This window comes from Poecilia formosa, unplaced genomic scaffold (genome assembly GCF_000485575.1).
Source record: "Poecilia formosa unplaced genomic scaffold, Poecilia_formosa-5.1.2 Scaffold220, whole genome shotgun sequence".
Classification (NCBI taxonomy): domain Eukaryota; kingdom Metazoa; phylum Chordata; class Actinopteri; order Cyprinodontiformes; family Poeciliidae; genus Poecilia; species Poecilia formosa.
The window spans coordinates 516,474-543,580 of record NW_006800159.1 but is presented as its reverse complement, the minus strand read 5'-3'; the positions used below and the strand labels follow the sequence as shown (position 1 = coordinate 543,580).

The window sequence follows — 27,107 nt, the reverse complement described above, 5'->3', positions numbered from 1 at the left end:
TAAAGAACAAAATGAATTCAAGACTTACTGAAAAATGAGAATGGGTCTCCAATTTAAAAGAAAAAGTTTCGTCAATTTGTCACATATGGTCGATTTACGTTTTCTTAACATGACAACTTAATAAATGTAACACATTTTCTTGGATTTAATTACTTTTGACCAGTTAAGGCAGTGCATTTTAGTCGACTCACTTCTTTTCTTTTCCAGTGAAGTTTAACTCTAATCAGAAACTGCCGTTTCCCTAAATAGAATAAATCTGAGATAATCTACACACTCAAGATCTCCCAGATCCAAATGAATTAAAGTACAAACATACTCAACAATAACAGAGGAAGACACAGGAACACCTACATGTTAGTTCTAGCATGTATGCTCTGTAGCATCCTGCAGGGCCAGTGCAGGCACTGCTAAAAGAATGAGAGGAAATCTATTTGAACAGAATCAGCCGTCAAAATAAAAGAGCTTATAAATATCCACCAACCCCACTGGATTTAAAGCGTCTTTCTCTTTGTGCAGGATGGCCGCCTGAGGCCGGGAGATCAGCTCATTGCCATCAACAAGGAGTCTTTGATTGGTGTAACTCATGAGGAGGCAAAAGGCATGCTGAACAAAGTGAAATACAGGTGGGTTTGGACAACATTTTGTCCAAAAATAAGGAAGCCTTGCAGTAACTGCAGCTGGTAATCACATAAATGGAAGTCAAAGTATTCTCAAAGTAGACGTGCAGTTATGTATATGCAGCTGTCTGTGCCTTTATGCTGATGATGTTTGCTTTTATGTTTGCAGTGACCTCCTTTTATAACTTCTTCTAACTTCTTTTTTTCCATCTCCAGCCAAGACAACACGGTGGAAATCGCCTTCATCCCAGGAAAAGGTCTTTTTCCCAGCAGCACATCGCTCCACAACGGAGTCCAGCGAGCCGCCGGCAACAGCTACAACGCTGGACGCCTAAAAGTTCACATCAGGTCACCTGAGGTCAGCTCCACATGTCGCTGTTCTGTCAGGGTGTTGCTACATAACGCTGTGTTTTATTACGTATGTAAAAGAAATGTTTTTCAGTGAAACAAAATAGAAATTCTAGAATCAGATTTTTAGGAATGATCAGACATTTTCGGAAATTATAGGACATAAACGTGGACAACTTGAAAATATTTTCTGATTCTCTTTCCACTGATACAGCAATGAGCTCCTGATGTTCAGGGCTGGTAGAATAGGGCTTTTTAATCATGTCTAAGGCATTGCTCTCAAAGGCACTAATGTCTTTTTACGATTCATCGCTGTAGTGGTTCCATTTCAGTGTTTTTTGTTTGGTTGTTTTGGTGCAGATCTGTGCAGAGGAGCCAGCTCTAGTGTCTTCACCGTCTCCAGACATCTGTCCTCCAGATATTCATATTTCAGGTACAACTGAAGCAACATTTATTTTCAGTTTTTCACTGCTTTACTTATCGTCACCTTCCTAAAATAATGGCATAAGTCTTTTGTTTGTTTTTTGTTTTGTTTGTTTTTTTTGCTGAAAGATGATTTTGGCAAAAAGAAAGAAAGCCCTTTTAGGGATTTTAGGAATGTGTTGTTATGGTAACAACTGCAATATCCTTCAAACTGGACAGTTATACATCTTATTTCAACCCTATGAGGCATCCTCTGTCTGTTTGTTTTGGGGCAAGATGGTGGGGATGGTGATGTTACAACTTATATTATCTCATAAATGAAAGCTGCACAAATGATTGTATTAACAGTACAAAGCAGCACAAACAAAGCACTAAAAATGTACCTCACTTTGGTTTGTTTTGGAGATAGAAGGGGAGATGATGGCCTCTGGATGACCCTAAAAAATTCTTTTTAACATCTCAGAAACCAAAGCAGCACAAAAGAAAATTTTGACGGCACAAACGGAGCACTAACCACTCAGTCTATTTGCTGGAATTTTTCTCGTGGGTGGGGTGTCAGCTTCACTTGACACCCCAGCAAAGTTAACACCTACCAAAGCACTGCTTGGGTAAAGAGGCAGTGCTTTGGTCCTCAAACGTGCATGAAAGAATCAAAGCAACACTCCAGGTGCGTCTGATGAGGGAGGGGCATTATAACATGATATGAAGCTCAAAAAAATCAATTTTGCTTAATTAATACACTCTTTAACAAAGAAAGTGTGCACCCTTTGCCAAATCTGAGTTATGGTTTCCGAATTTGAATTAATATGATTTACATCAACATTTAATTTCCCATTGGGATCAACAAAGAATTTTTGAATTTGAATTCATTTCAAAGCCCCTGCAAGCAGATGGTTATTAGATTAACTGTCTGATCTGAGCATAAAAACATTTGTTCCCACACACAGATGCTGGATTAGACTGAATAGAGAGATTTGTGTTTAAATTAAACTGCATCACAGTGGGGGGCCTTAAACTAATCAATGATGAGGCAATAAAAAGTGCATAGTAATAGAATGTGATTAAACATTGCTCGTAAAAGTACTTTTTACTAGAGATTTAAAAGAGGAAGAATTAAGATGCAAGCTGTGTACATGTTACCATGCTCAGAGGCAACAGTTAATTAATCAGATACAGCAGCATAATTAATATAATTATCTCTTATTAAGGAGAATGAAAGCGGAAGTTAACAGCCATTATTACATGAATGCATATTGAGTATAGTTCAATTGATCAGTATGTAAACAAACGAAATGTACCAGATCAGAGCGGGAAGCATCAGTTCCGGTGAGGGATTTCTAGTCATGTGCTTGTGCTGTAATTGGATTATGTTTCACAAACACAAATATTCAGTAGGATTTATGGTACACTGCCCTAAAAACAGATAGACAGATCCCATGCAGAGTGGGCAATGTTGTGCGCAATCACATTCAAACATTTTCATACATACTGCCATTTTTTTTCTTTAACTTAATAAATATAGTAATGTCAGGGGTAAAACTACATGTAACTTTAACTTACCCACCAGTCTGTGTTTTTTTCACCTGACATTTGAACTAAAGAAAAAAAATCTAAACATTACAGCTCCAACCAATGAAAAGTTTGAAAATGGTTTCTGATAAATGTTTACTTGTTTACCATGTAATTTCCATACCACACTACACCATACATATCATATCATATAGTTTGATATGGTACTATAACATACCATGCCATGCAATGCCAAGTAATATAATACCCTGTTCTTTAGATAAGATTTAAACCAGTCAAGTATTGTACCAGAGAGTCTGACCCAAGTCTCCAATCTCTTCAATAATATGTCATGGTTAACAGTGTCAGATGCTGCGCTGAGGTCCAACACAACCAGCACTGTGGTTCTCCCTCAGTCTGTATTGATGTAGATGTCGTTGAACGCTTTGGTGAGGTTAGTCTCAGTTCTGTGTTGAGCACAGGTGGGCGGATCAATACAAAATATTGAAATGATCGATACAAATTCATTATCAGTATTGGATCAATGCGTGCTGAGATTGATACCTTAGTTTCAGATTCCCTCTGAAGGTGGCGTGGTTGTTGTTTATATTTCTGGATTTTATTTGCAATACTGTATATAATTTAAGAGCACCACTCAGGCCTGCACAACCTATGTCAAGAACCAGCTGTAAATATGCAGTATGTTGCCATATGATAAACTCTGACTGCAGTAAGGAATTTATATTAAACAAGATCTTTTGGGACAGGAGCGAAGAATTTTAATAGGAGAAAATGTGCTTCTTAATTAAAAATAATTAAAATATTTGCCATAGAGCAGAAGCTTGAGTGTGAAGTGTGTGGCCTATGGTCTCTGGCTGGAAGCCATCCAACAGCTTGCTCCAATCCTATTGCCTGGGATTACCCCAGCCAAGGTTATATCCTAAGTGCATTGTCCACTTAACACCCTTGCAGCCTCTTATTGGAGGAGCTGAGACAGATGTCACCAGGTGATCCCACATGGCTACTATGGGATTTCCCTGCCCTGTCTTAGCTTTGAGGTTTTCAGACTTATTACTCAGTTCAGTGGAAAACACTGATGTGATCTACATTCCTTCTCAGTATGGTCATTTCTGCAAAGCTAAGTAGGAATTCAACAATTCATTTTTTTCACTTTCAGTACCAATGCAGATATCTGAGCTTTAGTATCGGCGGATGCCGATCCGATACAGAAAACAGTGCTGAATTGACAAAACATTTCTTTTGTACCTATATTTTTTCACATATAGGATCATTAATTTACTGAATTACAAATGTATTTGATAATGTGCATCAGTGCAGCACGCTTAAACACACCAATAGATTCACAAGCTTGGTCAAACATGTAAAAAACCTTTCAAATGATTTAGAAAGTGCAACTAGAAATTCTACATATAATGTAAAATAATAAAGGATGAAGCTGCTCAAACCACTCAGCACAGAATTACTCTGAATAGATCTGCCCTTATCGATCGGGCACATCATCACTCTAACTTTTTTTAAATAATGGGCCCTGTAAACATTAAAATCACATACACATTAGTTACACATGCATAAAAATGTAAGTCGTTCATGTTCACCAAGAATATGAAAAATGTAAGTGGAAGCTAATGGGAATTTAAGAACTAAACCTTGAGGTACACCTCAACCAAACTACTCTAATAATTAATGCTCTACTGTACTTTATATATATGTAATTAATAGCTGTACTAAGAGAACAGCTATTATTTGTTCTGTTCCAAAAGATTTTAGGCCTTTAAATTAATATATTTGTTCACAAAAATGTTTTCAGATATACAAACTTTTGTATTTCTTCACTATTGTGACATTGGATATGTGTTCAGTTAGTCTCTAAACCTTGAGTAACAAACCATAAATATCACCAGACTTTGTTGAGCTTATAGACTCGGGTCAAAACAGGGATCCTCTGAGTAGAGGGTAAAGTTTAAGTTGCCGATATAGCCAGCCTATCTCTCTCTCTCTCTCTCTCTCTCTCTCTCTCTCTCTCTCTCTCTTTCTCTCTCTCTCTCAGTGTTATTACTCTCATATTCAGCTTCACATATCTGGGACAAAGTCATCAAATTAATATTAGGCATTGGCCCTTTGCCCTCCCTACTCATGTTGTTTTGCTCTCTCTCATCTGTATAATCATCCATCTTTCTTCTACTCCCCTCCTTTTAATCATCTGCTTTTATTCCACCCCCCCTTCTCTCTCTCTCTAACACACACACATGCACGCACACACCTACACACGCACACATGCACACACACAGATGTCTATCACCACAGCCAGCTACCTCCCTGCTGATTTTGCAGATAATCCAATGATATTTTTCCTCCCATTGTTTACAAAGTGTCCCATGTCCTCACATACACTTTATTCTGCCTAAAAGCCACTAGCTCGTATATTTTTGTATGTGAATATTTTCATAACATGGAGACTGCTGTGTTATAGGCTCAGATCAACTATCTATTTTTAATTGATCTTCGTGTTTCTTTGTGCAGGTTCCACCAGCCAAAGGTCTCCAACAGGGACGAAACCCAGAATAACACTGGACCCATACATTCGCCTCAAATTGGACAAGTTAGACTTGGTGAGTGATGTCATCTGGTTAGAAAATGTATTTGAGTTAAATAGAGATAAAAATCACTCATGAGTTTTACAAAAGTATTCACATCTCAACCTTTCCAACATTTTGTCAGATTATAACAAACCTTTTTGCGTGCTACTGGAACTTGATGTGATATGCCAACACAAAGTGGTCCGTCTGTCCGTCCGTCCAATCAGTCCTTCAGTCTTGTGGGTGTGTTTGAGAGTGGGGTTCTAATGAGCCATATAGGTTCAGTCCATTTACTATTCACCAGTGGTCAACAAAGTACGGAGCTCCAGTACTTTAGTAAAAATATTGATACTCATCGTCAAATCTTACTCAACTACAAGTAAAAGTTTCTCGGTCAAATGTTTACTTCAGTTAAATTCCTGAAGTACTTACTTTTGAAAATACTTAAGTATTTAAATTGTATTTGCTAGTATCAGTACATCGTTGTATTGTTTTCTCAGTGCTTTTACAGAACCATGTAACTTGCTGAAACCATCTGATGATGTACTGACATGAAGTCTAACCCCACCTGCAAAAACTTCAGAATGAAAATGTAATAAACCAAATGACAGCTGTTTTATTTATGTTTGTATTTAAAATGTTCCAATCTCCCCAAAAATAAGAAAAAAAATAGGACAGGCCTTTTCCATATATATTCAGACTAAAAATATACTTAAGTACAATACTTAAGTATATAGTATAAATATATTACATTCTGTTGATGCAGAAACATTTCACATAGGCAGCCTTCTTTCAATACATTTTAACTTATTTTGACAGATGTAGTACTTTAGTGTCCCTCCAGCCCCAGAGCTGTCTTTATCTCATAACTGACATCTAATGCACACTGTCTCTCTCTCATTGCTTCCTGGGTTATAGTTGCGCTGTTCTTTTTTCGGCTCTTTTTACCCCCTCAGCACATTCTCTCTCTCTCTCTCTCTCTCTCTCTCTCTCTCCTTCCTTTCTGCTGCCCTTCAGCAGCCCAACTCTAACTGATGAGTTCTGTTCTCTGCTTCTGTCTGCAGCTGTCTGCCGTCTGTACAGTTTATTACCAATATTTAACTTTGATTTTAATGTTGCCCAGATGCTGCTCAGCTGTAGCCTAACCCTAATCTACCAATTCATTAGTGGGATTATAAAGAAAAGGAAGAGATTAAACACAGAATACAGGAAGAATTCTCTCTTGATGTAGTGGATCCTTTGCAAAATAACAAAGAGCACATGGGTTATAGATTGCTGTGGTGGAAAGACACTATATTGGTGACAAAAATGACAGATTCATCACTGTTTGCAAAACTTATGTGGAATAATGCTGTTGAGATTCTCTGTTTCTACAATTGGTGTGTAAAGTAATGAAAATGCAAACCTGAAGTGGTTTTATAAACATACCTACAGAGAAGCACCAAAACGACATCTCTTTATTACATTTCCCTCTGCACCAAATACAATCCAATCTGGAAAAATGTTGATGTGAACTATTCTGAAAGTCTGTCTTAGGGTTGTGCGCAAAAAAACATCAATTCACATAAGAATCCTGATTTTCATTTATTGCAATTTAGAATCGACTTGAAATGTCCCATAATCCACTTTAAACAAATATTAGTTTTTACTTAGCTTTGCTAATGTTAGCCTACGGTTTCCTCTTAAATGTTGCAGTGTCTTGTGTCACTTTAAGTTCAAAGTACTTCCTTTGTGCTTGTGTGTGAAAATGAAGGGATATCATTTAGGAAAATATGAAAGTTATTATGTTAATATTTCTGATTTAAATGTGTTTAATTTATAACAATTAAATTCCTAAAGAGGTTTTTGTTTTGTTTGACTTAAGCTAATTTACTTGAAAGGATTTACTCATTATTATGCTAGTTATTCCAGATGTTTGCATATTTGAACCTGTTTTGAAAATCCCAGCTCTAGAGGTTTATTCAACAGCACATGTCCATCATAAACAGAAACACCTGACAGCCGCCTGCTATTGTTCCTGTCATGGAATATCCTTTATTCTTGCAACCAAAGATAAGAAAGCAGATTATTCCCAGATTTACTCAGCATATAAGGCTATGCTGTGTGTGTATTTTTGGTCTGTGTTTACTTTCCTGTCTCTCTGTCTCAGGCTTTGTCCTTTCTTGGATTGGACGTCAGTGAAGAGAAGAGGAAGACGCTGAGGCACAGCCTGACCCCTGACCCCCAAGGCACCGTGGCGTATGGAGGTGAGGCGCATGCACACTCTCACTCACACTGAAGTCAGCCATGCGTGCATCCAGGCTCGTCGATGTGTGTGTTGGGATGCTGTCAGATCACCGTCCCTGTGTGACGTTACCATGCTGCTGATTGGCTGTGACATCGCTGTTCGGTGACACGCTGAGGAAGCATGATGTCTATTTGTGTCCAGGTGGTCAGTCAGAGGGAAATGTTCTTGTAGACTCTTGATGAATTTCCTGTGTTGTATTAAAAAAATCCTAACTGCATTAGATGAACCATTTGAAAGAAGGTTTGATGTTTATTTTACATGTTGTTCAAAGTAGTCAAGCTGTTGTTTTCGTCAGTTTCTTTATCACTTATTTCCCATTTACTGATCTCCTAATTGCACTGACTGAACAAGTGGAAGTTGTGTTTTAACATGTTAGACCATGATTCTGAAGCTATTGGTTTATGTCAGTGAGCCGTACTGGTGCAGAGATATCAAACAGCTTTGTTCAGCACATTCATGTCTATATTTAAAAAAAATCAAACATTTTAATTCAGTTCAGCTGTTTTTCCGCTTCAGATCTGTATCAGGCAACACTAAACCTCTTAGGCAGATTTTTTCCCCCCACTAAGCATCTGAAATATTCCTCTTCCAATCCACTGTCCATGACTCAAGTGTGGCAATGTTGTTTCCAGAGAGTCAGTTCTAAGATAATGAAATTAAACCTCTTGTCAACATTTCCCTTGGAGATGTGAGCAGTGGTCTATGAAAGGTTTGGTTTTGTGTTAGAGATGAAGCTTTTTATTTTTGTAAAAATTGTTGTTGATATGATAAAGTTCAAAACAATTTATTGAAAAGACACCAAGAACCCTTCACTAATGAGGTCACATATTTTATAAAGCTCTTTTTTTGCTGCTCCAGTCACTCTTGTGAAATTCCTCAATAGGATTTTTTTATCTGGATAAATAAGGGTTTAATAATAAAAATAAAACCACATAAACTCACTTCAGTCTTGCATTTGTTAAAATTAAATACATATTGGATCATCCATAATTTGGTGTCCCTAGACCCGTCGAGAAGAGTCTGAATAGAAGAATCAGGGGCAAATAGACTAGACAGTCATCAGCATATAAACGGAAAAGAGTTCCATATTTCCTCAAGATAATTCCCAGCTATAAAAGATAAAAGGAAAAAAGAAGAATAGAGCCTTGTGGTACCCCTTCTAATTACAGGTACACTACTCTACCACTGAGCTAAAGGATCCTTCAAACCATAAATCATCTTCATTTATTTACAGTATTTACCTATGATTATTGTTTTCATTACGACCCAGTGTTGCGTAGATATGGTGGGTTCTGATCATCCGAAGACGGTCCAGTCTTGAAATCATTGAGCAGGACTGAACAAGCTGAAAACAGACCGATTCGTTTCATCGGCTGATTTTTATCTGTCCATCTTTGATTTGCATGCTCTATGAAAAGAGCACTGCAGATTGAGACACTGAATATTTCTGATGTTAAGCTATTTGTTTCTTCTGAAGCAAAAGTTTGGACACGTGTCAGAACTCAGGAGATGAATGTGTGAAACAGAATGAACATACATGTTCAAACTTCTCCCTGTTCTCTTGGTCTCTGTGTTTTCAGCCCCAATGCTTTCTATCTTTTTGGTCTTAGATTTTGTGGAAGCTTGTCGGAACATCTTCCAGGAGGACCTGGAGGACTTGGGATTAGGATCGGGCCACTTCACCTTCTCCTACCATGAAGCGGCCAGTTTGATGGACACATCGGCGTTTCATTCACCGGTAAGTCTCTCTGAAGAGTCTTTCAGACCAGCAGCAATTCCAAAGATATGGGTAATAAGCTGGACCATAAGACAGAAGAACACATGGAGACGTTAATTCAGGGATCCTGTTCTCTGGTCCAACACGTCTGAATAAAATGACTGAATTGCCTCCTTAGTGATTTCTCAAGTTCTCCAGGGTTCTGCTAATAACCTCATTATTTGGCTCAAGTGTGCAGAAGCAGAAACACATCCAGGTTGCATCAAACTGGCCCTGTTTAGTTCACTTCGATTCGACTCCAGCTTGTTTGCCCTGAAGTCTGGTTTGTTTGTGAGGCGTGAATGAATAATTCAACTCTGATGCAGACCAAATAAGGAAACTCTGATTCAGTTGAAGTTAATTCTGGTGTGGTTTGAATGCATATGTGAACACCAAGCGAATCATGGACCGCTCCGGACTATGGGACAGTGCATCTTGGGTAAATACAACCAAAAAAACGTCACATTATAGCTCTAGTGGGAAATGGCTCGAGATCTTTGCAAAAGACAAAAGAGAAATCCTCCAGCTTCTTAAACCTGACACCACTCCATTTGGTGAAGAAGGAAGTTGTACTCCATGTCTTCTTCAAAGGTTTTCATGTCGTTGTCTTCCATATTTCTTGGTTCGGCGCCCCCACAGGTGAGGTGGTGAACAGGTTTTCATAAGGGTTTGGTTGGTTTGACGCAGTGCCATGTGAAATGGAACAAATGTTGCAACTTTGGTCCACAATTGAAGCGAGTACCAGACTGTCTGCTGGGACTCCAGCTCTTGAGGCCTGGACTTGGAAGATCCTTGTGTTAAAGTCTAGAGAACACACACTAGGAGTCACTGTTGAACACACACACAATGAACTGTCTCATGCTGTGTATGCTTGACTGTGTGTGCATCTGCAGACTTATGAATCAGAGTGCAGCTACAGCAGTGAGGAGATGGAGCAGTTCCAGACCGAGGTGAAGCAACTGCAGACCCAAATGAAGCAACTCAAGGTGAACTTCAAACCGTTAATGTTCCTTTGATAGAAGCATATGATCTGTCACCAGCTGCGCTGCTTGGTGACAGTAAAGAGTTAATCAGTTAAATACATACACACCACAAGCTTTTGTCTTGTTTTGTCAAATTACAACCACAAACTTTCATGTATTCTATAGGGATTTTCTACAGCCCACTGTTGGTAGGTAGAGAAGCCACTGTTTTTACCAAAAAGACAAGCATAAAAATCACAGATTCTTTAGGATCATCCTGAATGTTTTAGGTTTCCCTGCTAACACACACCTGACCTGTGTTTAACTTCACCTGGTAGCGTGCTGAGGAGGTAAGGTGATCGTTGAATCAGGTGGCCCATTAGGAGCGAGCTTTAGAACCACTGCATTACTTTGTGTTGGACTACGACACAAAGCCCCAATGAATCGTGTTGTGAAAGGTTTAGTTTTTCTGTAATTGAGCTCTTTCTGAGAAAAACTGACATTTTGAACTGAGAATTTACTTTCAAGTTCAAGTCTATTTGTGTAGAACACGTCAGCAACAAGGCAGTTCAGCATCATAAAGTCACCAATTGTGAAACAGGCAATAAACATTACATTTTATCAAATGCCATCATCAAAGTCATTATTGCACATCAAATATATTGACTAGGGTTCCATGTACTACTAATCATAAGCAGTTCTAAACTGGTGGTTTTTTTAGTCTAGATTTAAAGGAGCTCAGTGTTTCAGCTGTTTCGCAGTTTTCTGGAAGTTTGTTCCACATTTGTGGTGCATAGAACCTGAATGCTGCTTCTGTAACAACAGCATTTCTTTAATGTATTGTGGTGCTAAGCCGTTCAGTGGGTTATAAACTAACAGTATCTTAAAGTCTGTTCTTTCAGTGAAGGACTGTAGAACTGGGTGATGTTCTCCGTCTTGCTGGTTTTAGAACTCCAGCAGCAGCGTTCTGGATCAGCTGCAGCTGGAAGATTGATTTTTTTTAGTCAGACCTGTGAAGACGATGTTGGAGGAATTAATGCAACTAAAGATAAACGCCTGGATGAGTTTCTCTAAATCTAGTTAGACTTTAGTCCTCTAATCCTAGAAATGTTCCTCAGGTGACAGAAGGCCGACTTTGTAACTGTCTTTATGTGGCTCTGAAGGTTCAGGTCAGAGTTCATCACTACACCCAGGTTGCAGACCTGATCTCTAGTTTCCAGCTGTAATAACTGAAGCTGTGTTGACTGAATCGTTCCTCTTTAGGTCCAAAGATAAAAACTTCAGTTTTGTTTCTGTTCAGCAAAGAAAGCCAAACATTTTATATCCTGGTTCATGGAGGAAAGAAGGGCATGATTGGACTGATTTGCTGTTTCTCTTGGCAGGTGATTCTGAAAGACACAGAACAGAGTAAAAAAAGCCTGGAGGAGGAGCTGCAGAAGACATCTGAGGTAAGAAGACACGGCATCTCCTGTGCTTAAATCTGATGGCATGCTCGAGCAGTTATTTATTAAATATGTCACAGAGCGTAATTTCTGACTAGTTACCGCTGATACATCAGAACATGAAAAGTGTAACTGCAACACATTGTGTTAATCTGTGCAGAAAGCCTGCCTGACTGTGGAGGAGAACACCCGCCTGAAGAGCCGCCTGCAGGCTGCTGAGGCCGAGGCGGTGCAGCGGCAGGCCACCAGCGCTGAGCAGGACTACGAGGAAGTCATCCAGCTGCTGGAGGCCGAGATCCGAGACCTGAAGAACCAGCTGGCCGCCAAGAGGCAAGCCTGTGGAGCAGGCGCTAAAGTGAGTCCAAATACTCAATCTACAGTCCTTTACTGTTGGGAGGAAGGAGAAAAACCAGCCGACTCTTACAGCTGTCTGCTAATCAAGGAAAAATGGTGACCCAAAAATATAGAATAGAAAAAATAACACCTTATGACAAAATTAAAAATAAGCACATATAAATTTTATTTCTATGTGCACATATACAATGTCTAGCCAAAAGATAATAGTTGCCACCAAAAAGACAAAGGTCAAAGTCTAATGTTTTGTTGGACCGTCTTTAACTTTGATTATAGCAAACATTGTTTTGATCAGCATTTGGGATATGACAAGGTTTATTTACATCCAGTGTTGCATTCATTTTCCACCAAGATCTCTTTCTGATGATGGGAATGTTTTACAGCAAAGGAATCAGAGAAGAAATGGTCCACTGATGGAATACTCTGGTTGTTCAGTATCTTCAGCTGTTCAGCCCCAGTCAGTTGAATTCTCTACATGTTGTAATGTGGAAATGCTCTTACTTTCACCATTTATCGTAGCTCTGAGTTCTACTGATGTTCTTTTCTTCTATTTGATGTCGCCAAACGGTTCAGTGATCACTGGAAATGGTCATTCAGAGGTTATGTTGGATTGGGGAAATCCATCCTAAGTCCAGTATCCACAGGCTGTACATTAAGAGCACAGAACAAGGCAGAGGTTTAGTGTGCATCACATCCACCATCCAAGATAGAATGTTGAAGCTCCAAGAATACATCGGGAAGATGGCCCTGATGATGAAGTGCAGACTAACAATGGAAACTGTCAGTTCCATGGAGGGAAAACCCCTCCAATGTAGATGGCAACAGATATCACCTACCATTAGCTACAGAGGTTGAACTGAATGACTGAAATCAGGACTCAGGGTTGTGCTTATATTTTCTTTTTCCATAGAAATTATTGTCCTGATGTTCAAGAGTGTTAAAACAATACAGATCTGTCAAAAAATGTGCAAAATATATTTGTAGTGGTGCCAAAGCATCAACAGTGAATGTGTGGGAGGAGAGCTGGTGTTTTAAGCCAGAGGAGTTTTTATTTGGCATGTTAACCTGATTTGGCAACAACTGGTGCAATAAAATCAGCCAGGTGGCATTTCAACATGACATCAACAAATGTGGAAAAACACACGATTTTGCACTAACATCTCATTGTTTTCTGAGTTTCAGTCTCGTTAACCGCTTTTGAAATGCTCCGAGTTGACAGTGTGTTGCGTTTGTCAGGAGGAAGTGGTGGAGCTCAACAGGAAGCTGACCTCCATCGACTCCCAGCTGAGGAAGTCGGAGCTGAGCAGAAAACACCTGGAGATCTCCAACAAGAAGCTGCTGGGCTTCGCTCAGGTAGAGCTGCTGTCAGGCCTGATCGCCATTGCCATGGCAACCATCGAGTATAAACTGATCACATGACTGCTGTCACTGCCAGGTAGTACAGTAAAGAGACGACCAATACACAGAAAAGAGTCTTGGCCATCTTTACTGTAGTGCCTGCTCCTCAAAGAGTAATGGAGCCAGACTGCCCCCAAGTGGACACCAGTGGTATGGGAAGCTGCTGTGGTTTGAAAACTGAACCAAGTCTTACAGACAATGTGTGTGTAGTGAGACTGCTTCAGTTACTGTTCGTGATTCCTAGAGGAGCCAACGTTAAAGATCCAGTTTGTTTAACAAAGCAAGTTATAATTCTGTCTGTTCTGGTGCTGGACCGTTCTGTTGGGCATCCTCAGTCATGAGCTCCATTATCTTTCTCAACAGAACGTGCACAAGGTGCTGACTAAGCCCAGCCTGTTGGGAGGGGATGATGGGTAAGAGACCCAGAATGTTGCGTTCAGGTCACCCTACAATCTCATGTCCCACTGTAACCAACCGTCGCCTCTGTTGTTCTGTGTGTTTCAGGAGCAACAGGTCGTCTCCAGCCACAGACAGTCCCGACACCCTGTCACCCCTTCCTGACCCTGCCATCCAGCTGGCTGTGGAGGCCAAAGAGCTGGTGGAGGGAGTGTGTTGCGTTTCTGCTAATAAAGGTACATGAAATAAAACACAATCTGTCCATCTTATTATTAGTCTAAATATTGTAGATCTCATTGTTCATTTACACATGTAAGGTCCAAAACTATGAGAAATACGCGACGTACAGAAGAGAGACGGGTGCGAGTGCTTCTGCTTGGCATCGTACTTGGCACTATTTTTTATTTTTATTTTCCCATTTTCTTTCTCATGTTCCCTCCAACTTTCTGAACCCTCAGGCATTTTGAAAAACCCTGTTGTAGCCTATAGAACTATCCCAGCTTGTTCAGGGAAGCACAGTAAGGTCCCATTCAGTAAACCATCATCTGTTCTGATCTATGTTTGGCCTGCAGGGTCAGATTCCATATCGGATGTCAACTCCCATCATGTGTGAGTGACAGAGAAGTGGAGGACTGAAGGAGGTCCTGCCCCGTCACCAAAGAAGCCCACAGAGCCCAAACCGACGACGACGTTCTTCACCAACCGACAGGACACGGACCCGCTGTTCCCCCGTCCAGCCAGTGCGGACCCCCCCAGTACAGCAAAGGGACAGATGGCATCTCTCATGAGACCCCTGCTTGCACCAGTTAGAGACTGCAGCCCAAGAACTGCCCGGCGTCTCAGCAGCAAACGTTGCTGTTCCTCCTGTGGTGGATGATGTTGGAGGCACTGCATGACCAAGTGCATAACACTGTAAACCTTGTTAATACTCCTCTGATGTATTTTGTAAAGTTATCCACTCACAGGCAGATTGAGCCCTCCTCCTCCCCGTACTGCATGTGAAGGAGAGCTACTTCCTGCTTAGGTGGGACTATCCAGAGCTGAGCAGTCCTCTGTCCATCATCCGCTCCATCCCGTTGCCCTGGGCTGCTTGCTCTGCCACAAACATCAACATAGGTACTGTTGAGAAAAAGTGTAGAAACGTGTTACCTCTCCTTGTGCTCTTTCTTGTTAAAAAGCCAGAAGGTGAAGGCTTCAGATTCTGGACCTGAGGGTGGAGTGTCATGTCCAGCTTGGTTTCACTGCAGTGGTTCATGTCGGCTCCAGCTGTGTGCTCTTCAGAGTGAACAGAAACCAGTCATGTCAAACTTTTGTTTTATTTCTGCCAACAGCTGCAAGCCCATTCATGGAGTGTGTTTTTGAACTGAACTGCATCTTCAGTGTGGCCTCATACTCTTTATTATATTTTATATTAAAGGGATAACTGAATCTTGGGCTTTGTGTGTGTTGTCTGTTTCCACAACAACAACAGGCTTCTGCCTTTTCCCACAGATTCTTCATTTTCTGTTGATCCAACTTGTGTGTTTTTCTTTTTTTGTTGTTGTTGTTGCTCTTGCTGGTGGGGACCTGTTGTCTAACGGACTAAAGGATTTACAGGCATAGAAAAATATTAAATAAGTTCTTTATTAAAGAACTAACCACATAGTGCCATTTTGTAGCTGAGTTACCTTCTGTTATTCTAAAAATGCTGCATTTATCAAATATGACTTAAGAAATTTTACTTGAAATTGGGCATCTGTCTCTTTAAAAATCTCCTGCTCTTTCTAAAACTCTGCCTTCAGGAAGCAATCACCTCACGGCTCCCCTATTAACCCTTTAACAATGTTTTTACCAGAGTAAAACACTGAGAAGTCTCTTGTATAATGAGCTCAGCAGATGCACAGTTCCACCAGGTGTTTGCTAATTGCTGCAGGCTAGTCTGAAGGAGCTGAGTGGAGGAAGACTGGTCTGTGAGGTGGAAGCCGGGAAATTTGGAAAATGTAGCTCTGAGGAGGAACTGTGTCTGAACAGCTCAGTGGTTGCTATGGGTGATACATACATGAAAGAATCAAGGCAACACTCCTGGCATGTTTTTGATGAGGGAATAACATCATAGCATGATGGTAAAGCTTTAAAAAGTTGATTTTACATAATACTACCCCTTGAAGAAATGTTCACATGTTGATCCCTTGTACCAACAAATATCTTGCTGATCCCAAGACTTCTAGGAAAATCTTGTGTAGACTAAAGCTAATGGGTAACTTTTTGGAGGTGTGTGTCATGTTACATCTAAGCCAACACTAATACTGCATTTCAGGAGCAGAACGACAAACATGGCAGTGATGTGATGCATGCAGCCCAATGATCCAAAGTAATAAGTAGCAAGCCAAGTTTAAAAAAAATGTTTCGAAGTAGCCTAGTCAAAGTCTGGACTCAAGTCCAATTCAGATTTGCCTGTGTAGATACCTATAGAGGCCAGGGATACATTTCACAACCTGTGACATAGTGAATAACTTTAAAACAGGAAGTTTCTGTCTCTTTTCAGTAGCGGCTGAAGGCTGCATTGGGGAAGGTTACGTCCTTCTCAGCTGGTGAAGCAGGAGAACGGTAACTCTGAAGAAACCCTGAATCCAAAGTAAATATTCAGTTTGTATCATCTGGGAATTTAGTGACTGAAAAGGGATCTTAAAATCAATGATGGGTTCCCCAAAAGAGAACGTGGAGTTCATCAAGATGAACTCCAGGTTGCTTCCTGTAATCCGTGTGCTGGTCCAAGGATGATTCATAACACCAAAGTTCTTCACTATATTATCAAAGGCCAACTTAATGCCATCCAGATCCAGTGATAGACTAAGCAAATTTCTGCTTTGTGTGGCAAAAACTTTCCAAGATGAGTTGCCATTCCAAGGAAACATCTTACCTCAGAAATATCGTCTCCTTCATGGCTGTTACTGCATGTAGTTTATCTGGGTCCAGGCCGACTCCAGATGCCCGATCTGACCCGGGAACTTTGTCTGGTCCTTTTAAAATTCACAAATGGTGACCAGCCTTTCTCCATCAGCATCTTTCTAGTTTCCACCAGTTCACTGACCTGTCCTTTTTCATATTGCTTTGTTGGGACAGCCATCACATCAGCAGCTGTGTCAGTTTTAAACACAGCATTGGAGTTGTCCATATTTATTTCTGTCATCCACAAGTTTGAGGAATCACAAGAAAGTGAGTCCAACAATGCAAATTCATTTGATGATGAATCCTCTCATTATTTCCACATTGAATTTCTTGCGCAATCTGGTCAAATGTTGCAGTTCTTACATGCAACTTCTTTAGCATGACGTCGCTTAAATGAGTGACCTTTTGTGTCTCCACATCTTGTGCAAGACTCGACAGTCTGCTTGTTTTTCAGGCAGTTTGTTTTGTTTGGGCGTAGCGCCCCCTTGTGGCTTTGTGCAGACATGGTCAAGTTGAGCGTTAACGTCTTCCTAGATGTTAGTTTTCAATATTTCTTGTTACTGAAACCAACAAGAAATGCTTGGTCCAGTTTCCTGCCTTGAATGAAATCACTTCTTAACTTTATTTGATATTGTCATTGTGACACTAAACCACCTTTAACCCTAGCTCTACCCATTACCACAACAAGCCTAACCTTAAACCTCAGTTTAGCTCAATTTACAGCTAGTCATAAACCTAAACCCTAACCCTAAAAATAAAAACCTGCTCAATACTTCAGTGAAATGTCCAGGTCAGTATGGTGCCAAGGTTCTTGACACTCTAGACCAATGAGGCACTGGCTTTACATGACCACCACAGAGGAATTTGTTTGTATTTGACTGCCCCAACACACTGTTATTTCTAGTTCTTCCAAGGTTCAAATTACTGAAACTATACCTCCACTTAAAGACTGGACAGGTGGCACACTTACAGGTCAAATTATAGCAGCTTCACTCTGTAGACTACAGGTCCATCCTCTGTTCAGACTCCTTTACATGGGTGTGGTTGTTGCTTTTCTCTAAGAAAAAAAAGCTCCGTCATTACCAATGCATAACCTGTTTCAAAAATACACTCCCTAGGGCCACTCAATGACAAAATATGTGCATTTTTTACAAGCCAATGACACAAACATTGAACAATCCACAAGCCTGCTCTGTAAGATCCTTGTCAACAACAGAACACAGTGTTTACATTAGACGTATTAATTGCTATAAAACTTGCAAAACGTAGCGATTTATACAAAACATTGCAAAGCTTAATAGACTACACTTATATCTAGTGAGTAACTCAATCTAAAAGACTGTACCTTTCACAACAGGCTTCATCTTTGACAACAGGCACTGCTCAAATCTTTTCAAACAGAACCGCATGTCATACTTACAAAAATATGGCAGCATGTGGAGCAATGCCACCTTCTCCTCAAATGACCAGCCAGTCATGAAATGCCTGTAGTTACTCCCATTTGGTCAACAGCTGTAAGCATGTATGTTGGTCATTTTGTTTGACACTATTCTGGCTTTCATTGACCTCTCTCTTCCATATGCTTTTAACATTTTGTGTCTATATCACTGTGAACCAGGGTGGTCTATTGGGCCTGACATGGTTGGGCAAGCAAACCCTCACTATGTGTTTCTTAAGCTTTCTAGATTGAACCTGGTCTGATCAATGACTTCCACAGTCACAAACTGTTCCTGCTGCATAACAGAGCAGGAAGGATCTACAGATGCTTTATAGCCGGGATGTCCAGACATTCAAGAAAGGTTACTAGCTTTAAACTGTATGTAACGTAGGAAAATGCCTGTGTGTAAAGTTTCCCACTTTGGACAGTATCAAATTAATACATAAATTTAATTGCAAATGTTAAACTAGGACTAAGGGTATATTTATTGTGCATGTGGAGGAAAAGTGGAAAATAGGACTGACTAAAACAAGACACTTTGGGAAATTATTTGTGTATATTTTTAAGTTAATATTAATGTCTCTGTAGAGTTTTTTTTGTTCCCTCAGTGCATCTTTTAGGTACGTCAGCATTTCCTGTGTTTTGCTTTTTCTCTCAAAAAGCAGAGACACAAACATCACAAGGATTGACAACACATCTGTTTATCAAATTAAGTTGTTTGGATATCAGTGAGTCGTAGATGTATTTGAATGTTCGCTCGTTTTAGAGCACCACATTCAAAACGGAGAATGAGATCATTTGTCTTTCAAAAGCAGGAAGGGCAGAGAGAAGGCAGGTCAGAAGGCAGGTGAGAAGGCATCTGACAGCATCAACAGGAACCTCAGAGAAACAGGCTTTATGTCTGAAGTCAAACTCATTAATCCTGTAATTTAAAAACAATTTCAGATTCTACAATTAAAGGTGCACAACAGCATTAGCATATGAATACATCAGACAAACACAAAAACCAATAATACATAAGACAATTAAATATATTTCTTTAAATTAGATGTTTTCATAAATGAGTGAAGGCCCTTCATTATGACTCAGGAGTTCCTCATATTGACAAAAACTTTAAAAGTAAAAGTATACTAGCATACCACAGATTACTGGTGTTATGCAATAATCCTTAAAATGTCATACAATAGATACTCTCCATAAGTAATGAATTGATAATAGGAAATTTTAAAAGAAGTACAGATCTTTTTTCATTCATTTATTTGGAATTTTTGTTAATTTGCAACTCAAAGTGCTCTTTAAATAAAGGCTGTAAGAGGCCATAATTTAATTCCTAATAGGTGAGTATTTTTCATAAAAATAATAAGAGATGATGTCATCAGGCTTTCAGGGGTTTTCAGGATTTTTGTAACAGGAAGCTCCTACAAATATATAGATTATAACCTTCAAACAGCTGCAGATATTCTAATGTTTCTAAGAGATCATATGTTTTGCTAACAGCACGGTTAGTCAGGTGAAGATGAACTAAGGTTTTTCGTGTAACAGAAGAAGTTCCTTCTCTCATTGCAGTCTCTGATACTAAAGGATGAGTTGCTGTTCTTCTCCAGGACTCCACATCTCACAGCCGGGCAGCTTGGTATGTTCTGGTACTGCACCGGTTCTCCACCCATCCAGAACCACTCATCACCAAGGTAACGCAGGCCGGTCCACACCTACCGACATGTAGCAGAGAGATCAACATAACAACAGGGTGAGTCGCTCAACAGCATCAGTGCAGAGTAAACAGCAGCTCACCTCCTCAGTGGCAGCGCTTTGGGCTCTCTCTCGTGCAAAGTCGTGGTCGTCGGTGGTGATGAGGGTTGCCAGGTCGTAGCTTAGCGCTCTGCTCAGAGACCTGCAGTGCTCTAATGCCTCGTCCCATGTTTTGTTTTCCTTCACCAGAACCAGTTTCTCTTCATAACATATGTAGTAGCGTTCAAACCAACAGAAGTCATCCTCCCACTTCTTGGTCAAAGACTTCATATAGCCACAGGATTGGTTTACATTGTGTTCTAGGAGAAAAAGTTAAATAATTAAAATTCTGCAAAACAAATTGTTTTGCTAATGTGAGTTGTCATATCAAGATGATACATATGTTTGCAAATTAAAATCTCTCGGTGTTTGATCATGATGGGCACCAGGCCCTCTCATGACCCTGCGAGGACAAAAGCATGTTCAGATAATGGATGGATGGGTGTTTGATCATCGGCAGTCAAAGAGGACAACATTGATTAAATTCAAACATCAAAGGAATGTCATAGTCTTTCCTTTTGGTTTTGGGAACAAAAGACAGACTGGTGGACTAAGTAGCTGCTGTGATGGCAGCAGATGTTGCTCGAAAACCTCTATGAACCTTTCCGCACTTTCACAGATGTGCAAGTTACCCATGCTTTCAGGAACAGAAAAATATTCTAGGTTGCTGTCAAATAATTGTCAAATAAAGGAAACTAGTGACAAAAATATTCCTCAAAAAAAAAAAAAAAAAAAAGATGCAGGGCTTTGCACTACGTGCTGATTGCAATCCAGACAGTCCTTTTCGTCTTTGCTCCAAAGGACACCACACCCATGATTTTCACAAACAATTAGAAATTTGGAGCGCAGGACACTTTTCTACTTTGCATCGGTCTGTCTCAGAGCAGCAGAGAGAGGCCAGTGGCATTTCTGGATGTTTTTGAAATATTGCTTTTGCTTTGCATGGTAGAGTTTTAACTTGTCCTTGTAGATGTAGTGTTGAACTGTCTTGACTGTCAATGGTTTTCTGAAGTCTTCAGAATGATTTTGGATTTTAACGCAGTATTGCCTGAGGGACCATGGTGGCCGGCATTCAGTGTTTGTTTCTGAATGTCGGAAACCAACACTGCTTAATCACAGAGATTTCTCCATATTCTGAGTCCATTGATGATATTATACACTGTAGACAACGAAATCCCCAAATTCCTTCCAATTGTACATAGAGACACATTGTTCATAATTTGTTGGACTATTTGCTCACACAGTTGTTCACAAAGTAGTGAACTTCGCCTAATCGTTACTTGTGAAAGACTGAGCCCTTCGGATATTCTCCCTTTATAACTAATCATGACACACACCTGTTTCCAGATAAGCTGTTCCCCTGTGGAATTCTCCACACAAATGTTCTTTTGAGTGTTTCTCAACTTTCCCGATGTTTTGTTGCCCCTGTCCGGAGTGTTTTTGAAATGTGTTGTTGGCATCAATTTCCAAATTTGTACATTAAACATCAAGTATTTGTAGTGGTAGGTGTAATTAAGAAAAATTGAATCTCCAAAACAAATTTGAAATGAACTGAGGTAAAATGTTTACAAAATGTAGATATTTTCCTCAGTTATTGACTCACCTGTAGACCACCAGTTTGAAAAAGTCGGCCTTTCGTCTCCAAAGGACCATTTCCATGGACTTCCATCCTTGTCTTGGTACAATCCAATCCAGGCACTGTCACTGAATCCAGCCAATGCCAGATTTTCTTCTTCATTTCTGATTGTGACCAGATCAAGGTGCTCCTCCCTGCAGCTGGACTGGGCTTCTCTCCAACTCTTTTTTTGATTGTGGTATATAACTTTCCATTCTCTTAGACCACAGATGTAGTGGAAGATGAGCAGCAGGAAGATGCAGACACATATCTTTCTTGTCATGTTTTTACCGAAGTTACCTGTGACAACATAAGTAAGTTTCGTTGAACATGCATTTGAACAGGGCCATCATAATCTGAATAGCAATTAACACTTCATACAGCTGATGAAATATTCGACAGATTTAGACTTTGGATCAGTCAAGATGAATAGAACCAAGTCAAGCTTCACATTTTGATGCTGCAGCTGCTTCAGGTTAAACCTTCTTGTCAGATGTTTCCATACCCTCAGCATTGACATGAAATTAGTTTTAATTTTGTAAATATGAATTTGAACCAGTTTCCTCAGAGATGGATCGATTAAACAACTTCAAAAACAAGACCGAGATACATATTATTTTCTAGCCAACAAAATGTCCAGATTAATATTACAGATAATATCAATATGTTATTATCATCATTAGATTTCAAACAGTTAAGTGATAGGAATGGCTGCATTAAATGAAACTGATTATAACTGAGGTTAAACACGATTCCTTAGCTGTAAATTTTATGGATCCCAGTAGTCAGAACAAACATGGAGAATCAGATTCAGTTTTAACACTCCTGTAATGTATAACAAATTCCCAGAAAACTGCAGAAATGTTGAAACATTTTTGAGTTCCTTTAAATCAAGACTAAAAAACAGTTTGCTTAGAGTTACCTTTGATTAATAACCAAAACATAAATTAATTCTCACTTTTCATTAGCTCTCTTTATCTTGTAATCTTTCTTTTTTTCTGTGTTGTGTTTATCATCTAAGCTCTTTGAACGGCCTTGTTGCTCATGTGTGCTATACAGAGAAACTTGACTTAAAAAAAATCCATACATCAGCACACCCAATCAGGTAAAATACACCAAATAGTTGAAAATACAAGAAAAGAAAAGACAAATAAGCTTGAAAAAGCATTTACAAGCCAGACGGTAAAATGTATTAATCCCAAAAATTAAATCCTTTTGTACTTACTGACTTTGAGGTGTTGAAGCAGGAAGACACTTTGCTCAGCTGGACTTCAAATAATATTAATTTTCTGTCAGACAACACAGAGCTTTTATATTCAGAGTGATCCACCTATCAGGATGAAGTCACCACCCTGTCTGCCATTTTCTCTGAGTTCTTATTTGCATCTTGTTGTTGGAACTTTTCTGCATACAACCTGTAAAAACAAAACAAGGCATAAACAATCGTAGAACTAGAAATAACTTGTTAGCCAGCGACTGCATTACCAAGGTCATGGCAAGACATCAGGTATTAAGGTACTCTACTGATCTAAATCTGAAGACCAGCAAACAGTTAAAAGTGTGTTAGTGTGATGTTAGCTGAGCTTTAAAATGCAAAAAAAAGAAAAGAAACAAGAGCAAAACAGTAAACAGTTTGCTACTTACCTACAATGACATCACATTATTTCTTTCCTGATAAAACAAAATTGAAGTTTAATTATAAACATTTTTTTGTCAAAGAATTGAATATTTAATAGGGATGTTTTGGTTATTCAGTATTTTATTGATATCACCAGATTTAACATTTTCATAGTAGCAAACAAATTAAAGAAAAACTGAAAGGAACAAGTGCTGTTCTTATTTTACTATTTCCTTTATTATGTGTTCAGTTCAGGTCTAAATCAGACTAGCTAATAAATAAAAGTCCTAATAAGATTCAAAGTTGTTGTTTTTTTAGACAGTGGAGGCTGCTGGTGGAGCGGTGGGACAGTCCAGATCAAAACGTCCATGTCAACAGAAGGATGGAGTGAAAAACAAAAGTTAAAAACAGGTAACAAGGAAGAGACTCAATCTGCAGATTTATTTTTTTTTGTATAAAAGCTTCAGAAGCAAATACATTTAACAACTCCCCTTCCTGCCCCTACCACATCCGAAAACATAAAATCTTCTTTTTCTGCAATAAAACTTCTCAATAAAAACTGCAAAAAATGTTCTGGTAGACAATAATAAAAATTTAAAAAAAAATCAAGTGACTTATTAGACGCTTTGTCAGAAATTAACTTTGATTAACTTCAAAAAAAATTGAATGATGACTGAGTAACTGGCTCTCTTTCAGAGGATTTGAGTTTTCGTGTAACAGAAGAAGTTCCTTCTCTCATTGCAGTCTCTGATGCCGAAGGATGAGTTGCTGTTCTTCTCCAGGACTCCACATCTCACAGCCGGGCAGCTTGGAATGTCCTGGTACTGCACCGGTTCTCCACCCATCCAGATCCACTCATCACCAAGGTAACGCAGGCCCGTCCACACCTACCGACATTTACCAGAAAAATCTGCTTAGACACAAAGTGGGGTAACAACTCCAACACAAAGCAGAATCCTGTCTCACCTCCTCAGTGGCAGCACTTTGGGCTCTCTCTCATGCAAAGTCGTGGTCGTCGGGGGTGATGAGGGTTGCCAGGTCAAAGCTGTTGATGTTGTGCAGAGACCTGCAGTGCTCCAATGCCTCCTCCCACGTCTTACTCTCCTTCACCAGAACCAGCCTTTCACCGTAACAGATATAGAAACGTCTGAATTCACATATGTCGTCCCTCCCGCTGCTGGTGATCGCTGCCTTATAGGCACATTTTTGGTCTAAATCTGGTTCTATGAGGAAACAGAGAGGGGAGTAAGAATTCTCATGTTACATCTCTGAGGGAATGCTGCGTCACGAGTCAAAACAATGTCCTGAAGACTAGATCGCAATTTCACCTAAACACACAATTGATCAAAGATAATTTACTACTTAATCCTTACAGGGCCTTAGAGGGCCTGGTAGAAATGTACGAAGCTGCATATTTTGGTATCAATACCATAACGAGTCAATACAGGGCCAGTATTGCCGATACCGATACTTATTATTCAGGTGTTATATAATATCAAACGTTTGACCTCTGGGCGTTTTTGTGCTTTTTCCTTTGAATTATTTTGTTAAAATGAGGACAGATTTCAGATAAAGTTTATAGATGATAAAATATGTATTTGTTTTACTGAAGCAATAGAAAAACAAAAACTTTCTAAATAAAGTAAAAAAAATACAATTTGAGAGCAAATAAAAGCAAAATCTTTTTTACAGTAAAGATGAGAAACTGCAATACAAGTAAAAAATTGCAATAAAAAATTTCAAGAAATAATCTGAAAGTAAAGTATCGATTTTATCGATCTAGTTTCAATTCAATATTGATATTGACTTCATATCGATATTATTGATGTTTTGGATATTTCTAGTCATTTCTACTGCATGTTGCCCATTTTCAGTCGTTAATGGGTGAAAAGCGATATACACATTGCTCATGTTAACAGTCCATCACTAGGCTACACACACTCGGTCAGATTCACACCCAAGTTGGAGTGATAACATGCAGGAAGAATATGTGCACAGAGAAAGGACGACCAGTCCTGGGTTTAATTAAACCTGACCTTGGACCGTTCTGCTGCTAGGCAACAGTTCAACCAACTGTGCAACCTTGCAGTCCTTGTTTGAATAAGGAAAATTATTCAAATACTGAAACTTGGATCAACCAAAACATTTCAAATCTCAAAAACAAAAGGGAAGTTACTGAACTAAAAGTTGACAACGTGAAAACGTCACTTCGTCTTACCACCAACATCCCAGTTCAAAAAAGTCGCAATTTCATCTCCACTGGACCACTTCCATGGACTCATGTTGTCGTCTTGGTACAGTCCGATCCAGCCTTGACGTCCGTCCAAGGCCTGATTTTCTTCTTCATTTCTGATGATGATCAGATCAGTGTGTTTGTATCTGCAGATGGACTGGACCTCACTCCAACTCTTTTGTTCATTATACTGTTGAATTATCCTGTGTCTCAGATCTGGCAGCTGCCCACAGGCAGAGGGGAAGAGAAGATGCAGCAGGATAAAGATGCAGCTCTTCTGTGGCATGTTTTCACCCAATACCACCAGAAACCTGGAACCAGATTAGTATTTATCAAACATCAATCTGAATATGCAGCATCAGAGGAAAGTATGATTCTTCATGAAGTTAATATAATGCACTTAGAATATGATTTTACCCAGATGTACCTAATTTTAGCTCCAATTTATTGTAATTACATAATCAGAGGTGAATATGCACTGAAAATGGGTTTTAATGATTTGCCGATTTATTCCACTGACAAACATGACACAGCTTCAATTCTATTTGAAAGATAAATTTGCGTTCACAAGATTGAATGAACTGTAAATCTTCTCTAATCCACACAATGGAACAAAAATTACACACACAGAGTCAAACATATCCAAACCTTACCAGACCTTTTGCCCATGAATAATGATACACAAGAAGAAAAAATATATTGGGACAATTTGACTGAACAGGATCTCAATTTGTTCCGCATCCACTCTGAAATCCTGTTGAATGATATTGTTTTACCAAAAAGTGCAGTTACATGTTTAGACATAAACTGTTAAAATGAACATGGCAAAGAGTTGTGCTCACTGTATGAGAAGGTTGTAAAATTCCTTCTTATTTCAGGCAGGTCTTTGAATAAAACTAAGCAAAGCCAGTGAGGAATGATTATGCTAAAGAGCTTCATACAGAGGCCAGAAGGGCTTTCAGACTGTGGCCTGAATTCGGCAAACCCAGACATGGTCCTGTATTTGACTACAAGAAGAGATCAAATGCTAACTTTAAATATGCCTTACGGTTTATTAAGAGGAATGAAAATGCACTTAAATCAGAGTCACTAGCAAGAAAATTACAACTCAACAGTCCTTCTGAATTTTGGAAAGAAATAAAAAGAGTCGACAATCTAAAAGCATCCTTGCCAACGAAAATTGATGGTGTTACTGGACCAGACAAAATGATTAATTTATGGAAGAAACACTATTATGAACTGTTTAATTGTAGGAAGAGTAATCCCTTTGTGATGGACAACATAAATATGCATGAAGATGTTATTATTTCTTCACAAGAAGTTAGTGACATTGTTAAGAAGTTGAAAAATAATAAGGCATATGGTGTGGACAAGATATCTACTGAGCACTTAAAATTT

General features: G+C 39.3%; 3 protein-coding genes across 9 annotated transcripts in view; 1 reads left to right on the top strand and 2 right to left on the bottom strand.

The window, feature by feature from the left end:
- Nucleotides 1–15,522, top strand: part of LOC103149235 (syntaxin-binding protein 4) — a 61,411-nt gene extending 45,889 nt beyond the window's left edge. For 3 of the 5 annotated variants that reach the window (XM_016679787.1, XM_016679789.1, XM_016679788.1), the window contains exons 9-19: nt 517–623; nt 834–975; nt 1,326–1,398; nt 5,439–5,527; nt 7,644–7,740; nt 9,392–9,519; nt 10,431–10,523; nt 11,882–11,947; nt 12,102–12,296; nt 13,532–13,688; nt 13,775–14,050. In XM_016679787.1, coding sequence (XP_016535273.1) covers nt 517–623; nt 834–975; nt 1,326–1,398; nt 5,439–5,527; nt 7,644–7,740; nt 9,392–9,519; nt 10,431–10,523; nt 11,882–11,947; nt 12,102–12,296; nt 13,532–13,688; nt 13,775–14,034 — 1,407 coding nt within the window. In that variant the 3' untranslated portion in view covers nt 14,035–14,050. The other 2 variants (XM_016679790.1, XM_016679791.1) reach the window with 1 other exon arrangement.
- Nucleotides 15,523–19,006: 3,484 nt separating this feature from the next.
- LOC103149234 (lymphocyte antigen 75-like) lies at nt 19,007–23,165 on the bottom strand. 2 transcript variants are annotated; one of them, XM_007568291.2, is made up of 4 exons: nt 23,088–23,158; nt 21,847–22,158; nt 20,247–20,503; nt 19,007–20,164 (listed from the first exon to the last, which is right to left on the bottom strand). In XM_007568291.2, the coding sequence occupies exons 2-4, from the start codon at nt 22,139–22,141 to the stop codon at nt 19,958–19,960; spliced, it is 759 nt and encodes a 252-aa protein (XP_007568353.1). In that variant the 5' UTR covers nt 22,142–22,158; nt 23,088–23,158; the 3' UTR covers nt 19,007–19,957. The 2 variants fall into 2 exon arrangements, with proteins under 2 accessions (XP_007568353.1, XP_016535279.1); XM_016679793.1 differs by having other exon boundaries at nt 19,008–20,164; nt 23,084–23,165.
- Nucleotides 23,166–23,903: 738 nt separating this feature from the next.
- The window catches only part of LOC103149233 (secretory phospholipase A2 receptor-like), a 29,736-nt gene continuing 26,532 nt past the window's right edge, over nt 23,904–27,107 (bottom strand). Inside the window, exons 2-4 of one of the 2 annotated variants that reach the window (XM_007568288.1) lie at nt 25,695–26,020; nt 24,443–24,699; nt 23,904–24,363 (exon numbers count right to left, since the gene is read on the bottom strand). In XM_007568288.1, coding sequence (XP_007568350.1) covers nt 24,473–24,699; nt 25,695–26,020 — 553 coding nt within the window. In that variant the 3' untranslated portion in view covers nt 23,904–24,363; nt 24,443–24,472. The remainder of the gene's footprint in view (nt 24,364–24,442; nt 24,700–25,694; nt 26,021–27,107) is intronic. The other variant, XM_016679794.1, reaches the window with a different exon arrangement.

Coding starts and splice junctions, on each gene's coding strand:
- LOC103149234 (XM_016679793.1), bottom strand. CDS start 22,141: ATGACAAGAAAGATATGTGTCTGCATCTTCCTGCTGCTCATCTTCCAC. Junction 20,504..21,846: donor TTCAAACTGGTGGTCTACAG/GTGAGTCAATAA, acceptor TTTTTCTCCTAG/AACACAATGTAAACCAATCC. Junction 20,165..20,246: donor AAAGCGCTGCCACTGAGGAG/GTGAGCTGCTGT, acceptor ACATGTCGGTAG/GTGTGGACCGGCCTGCGTTA.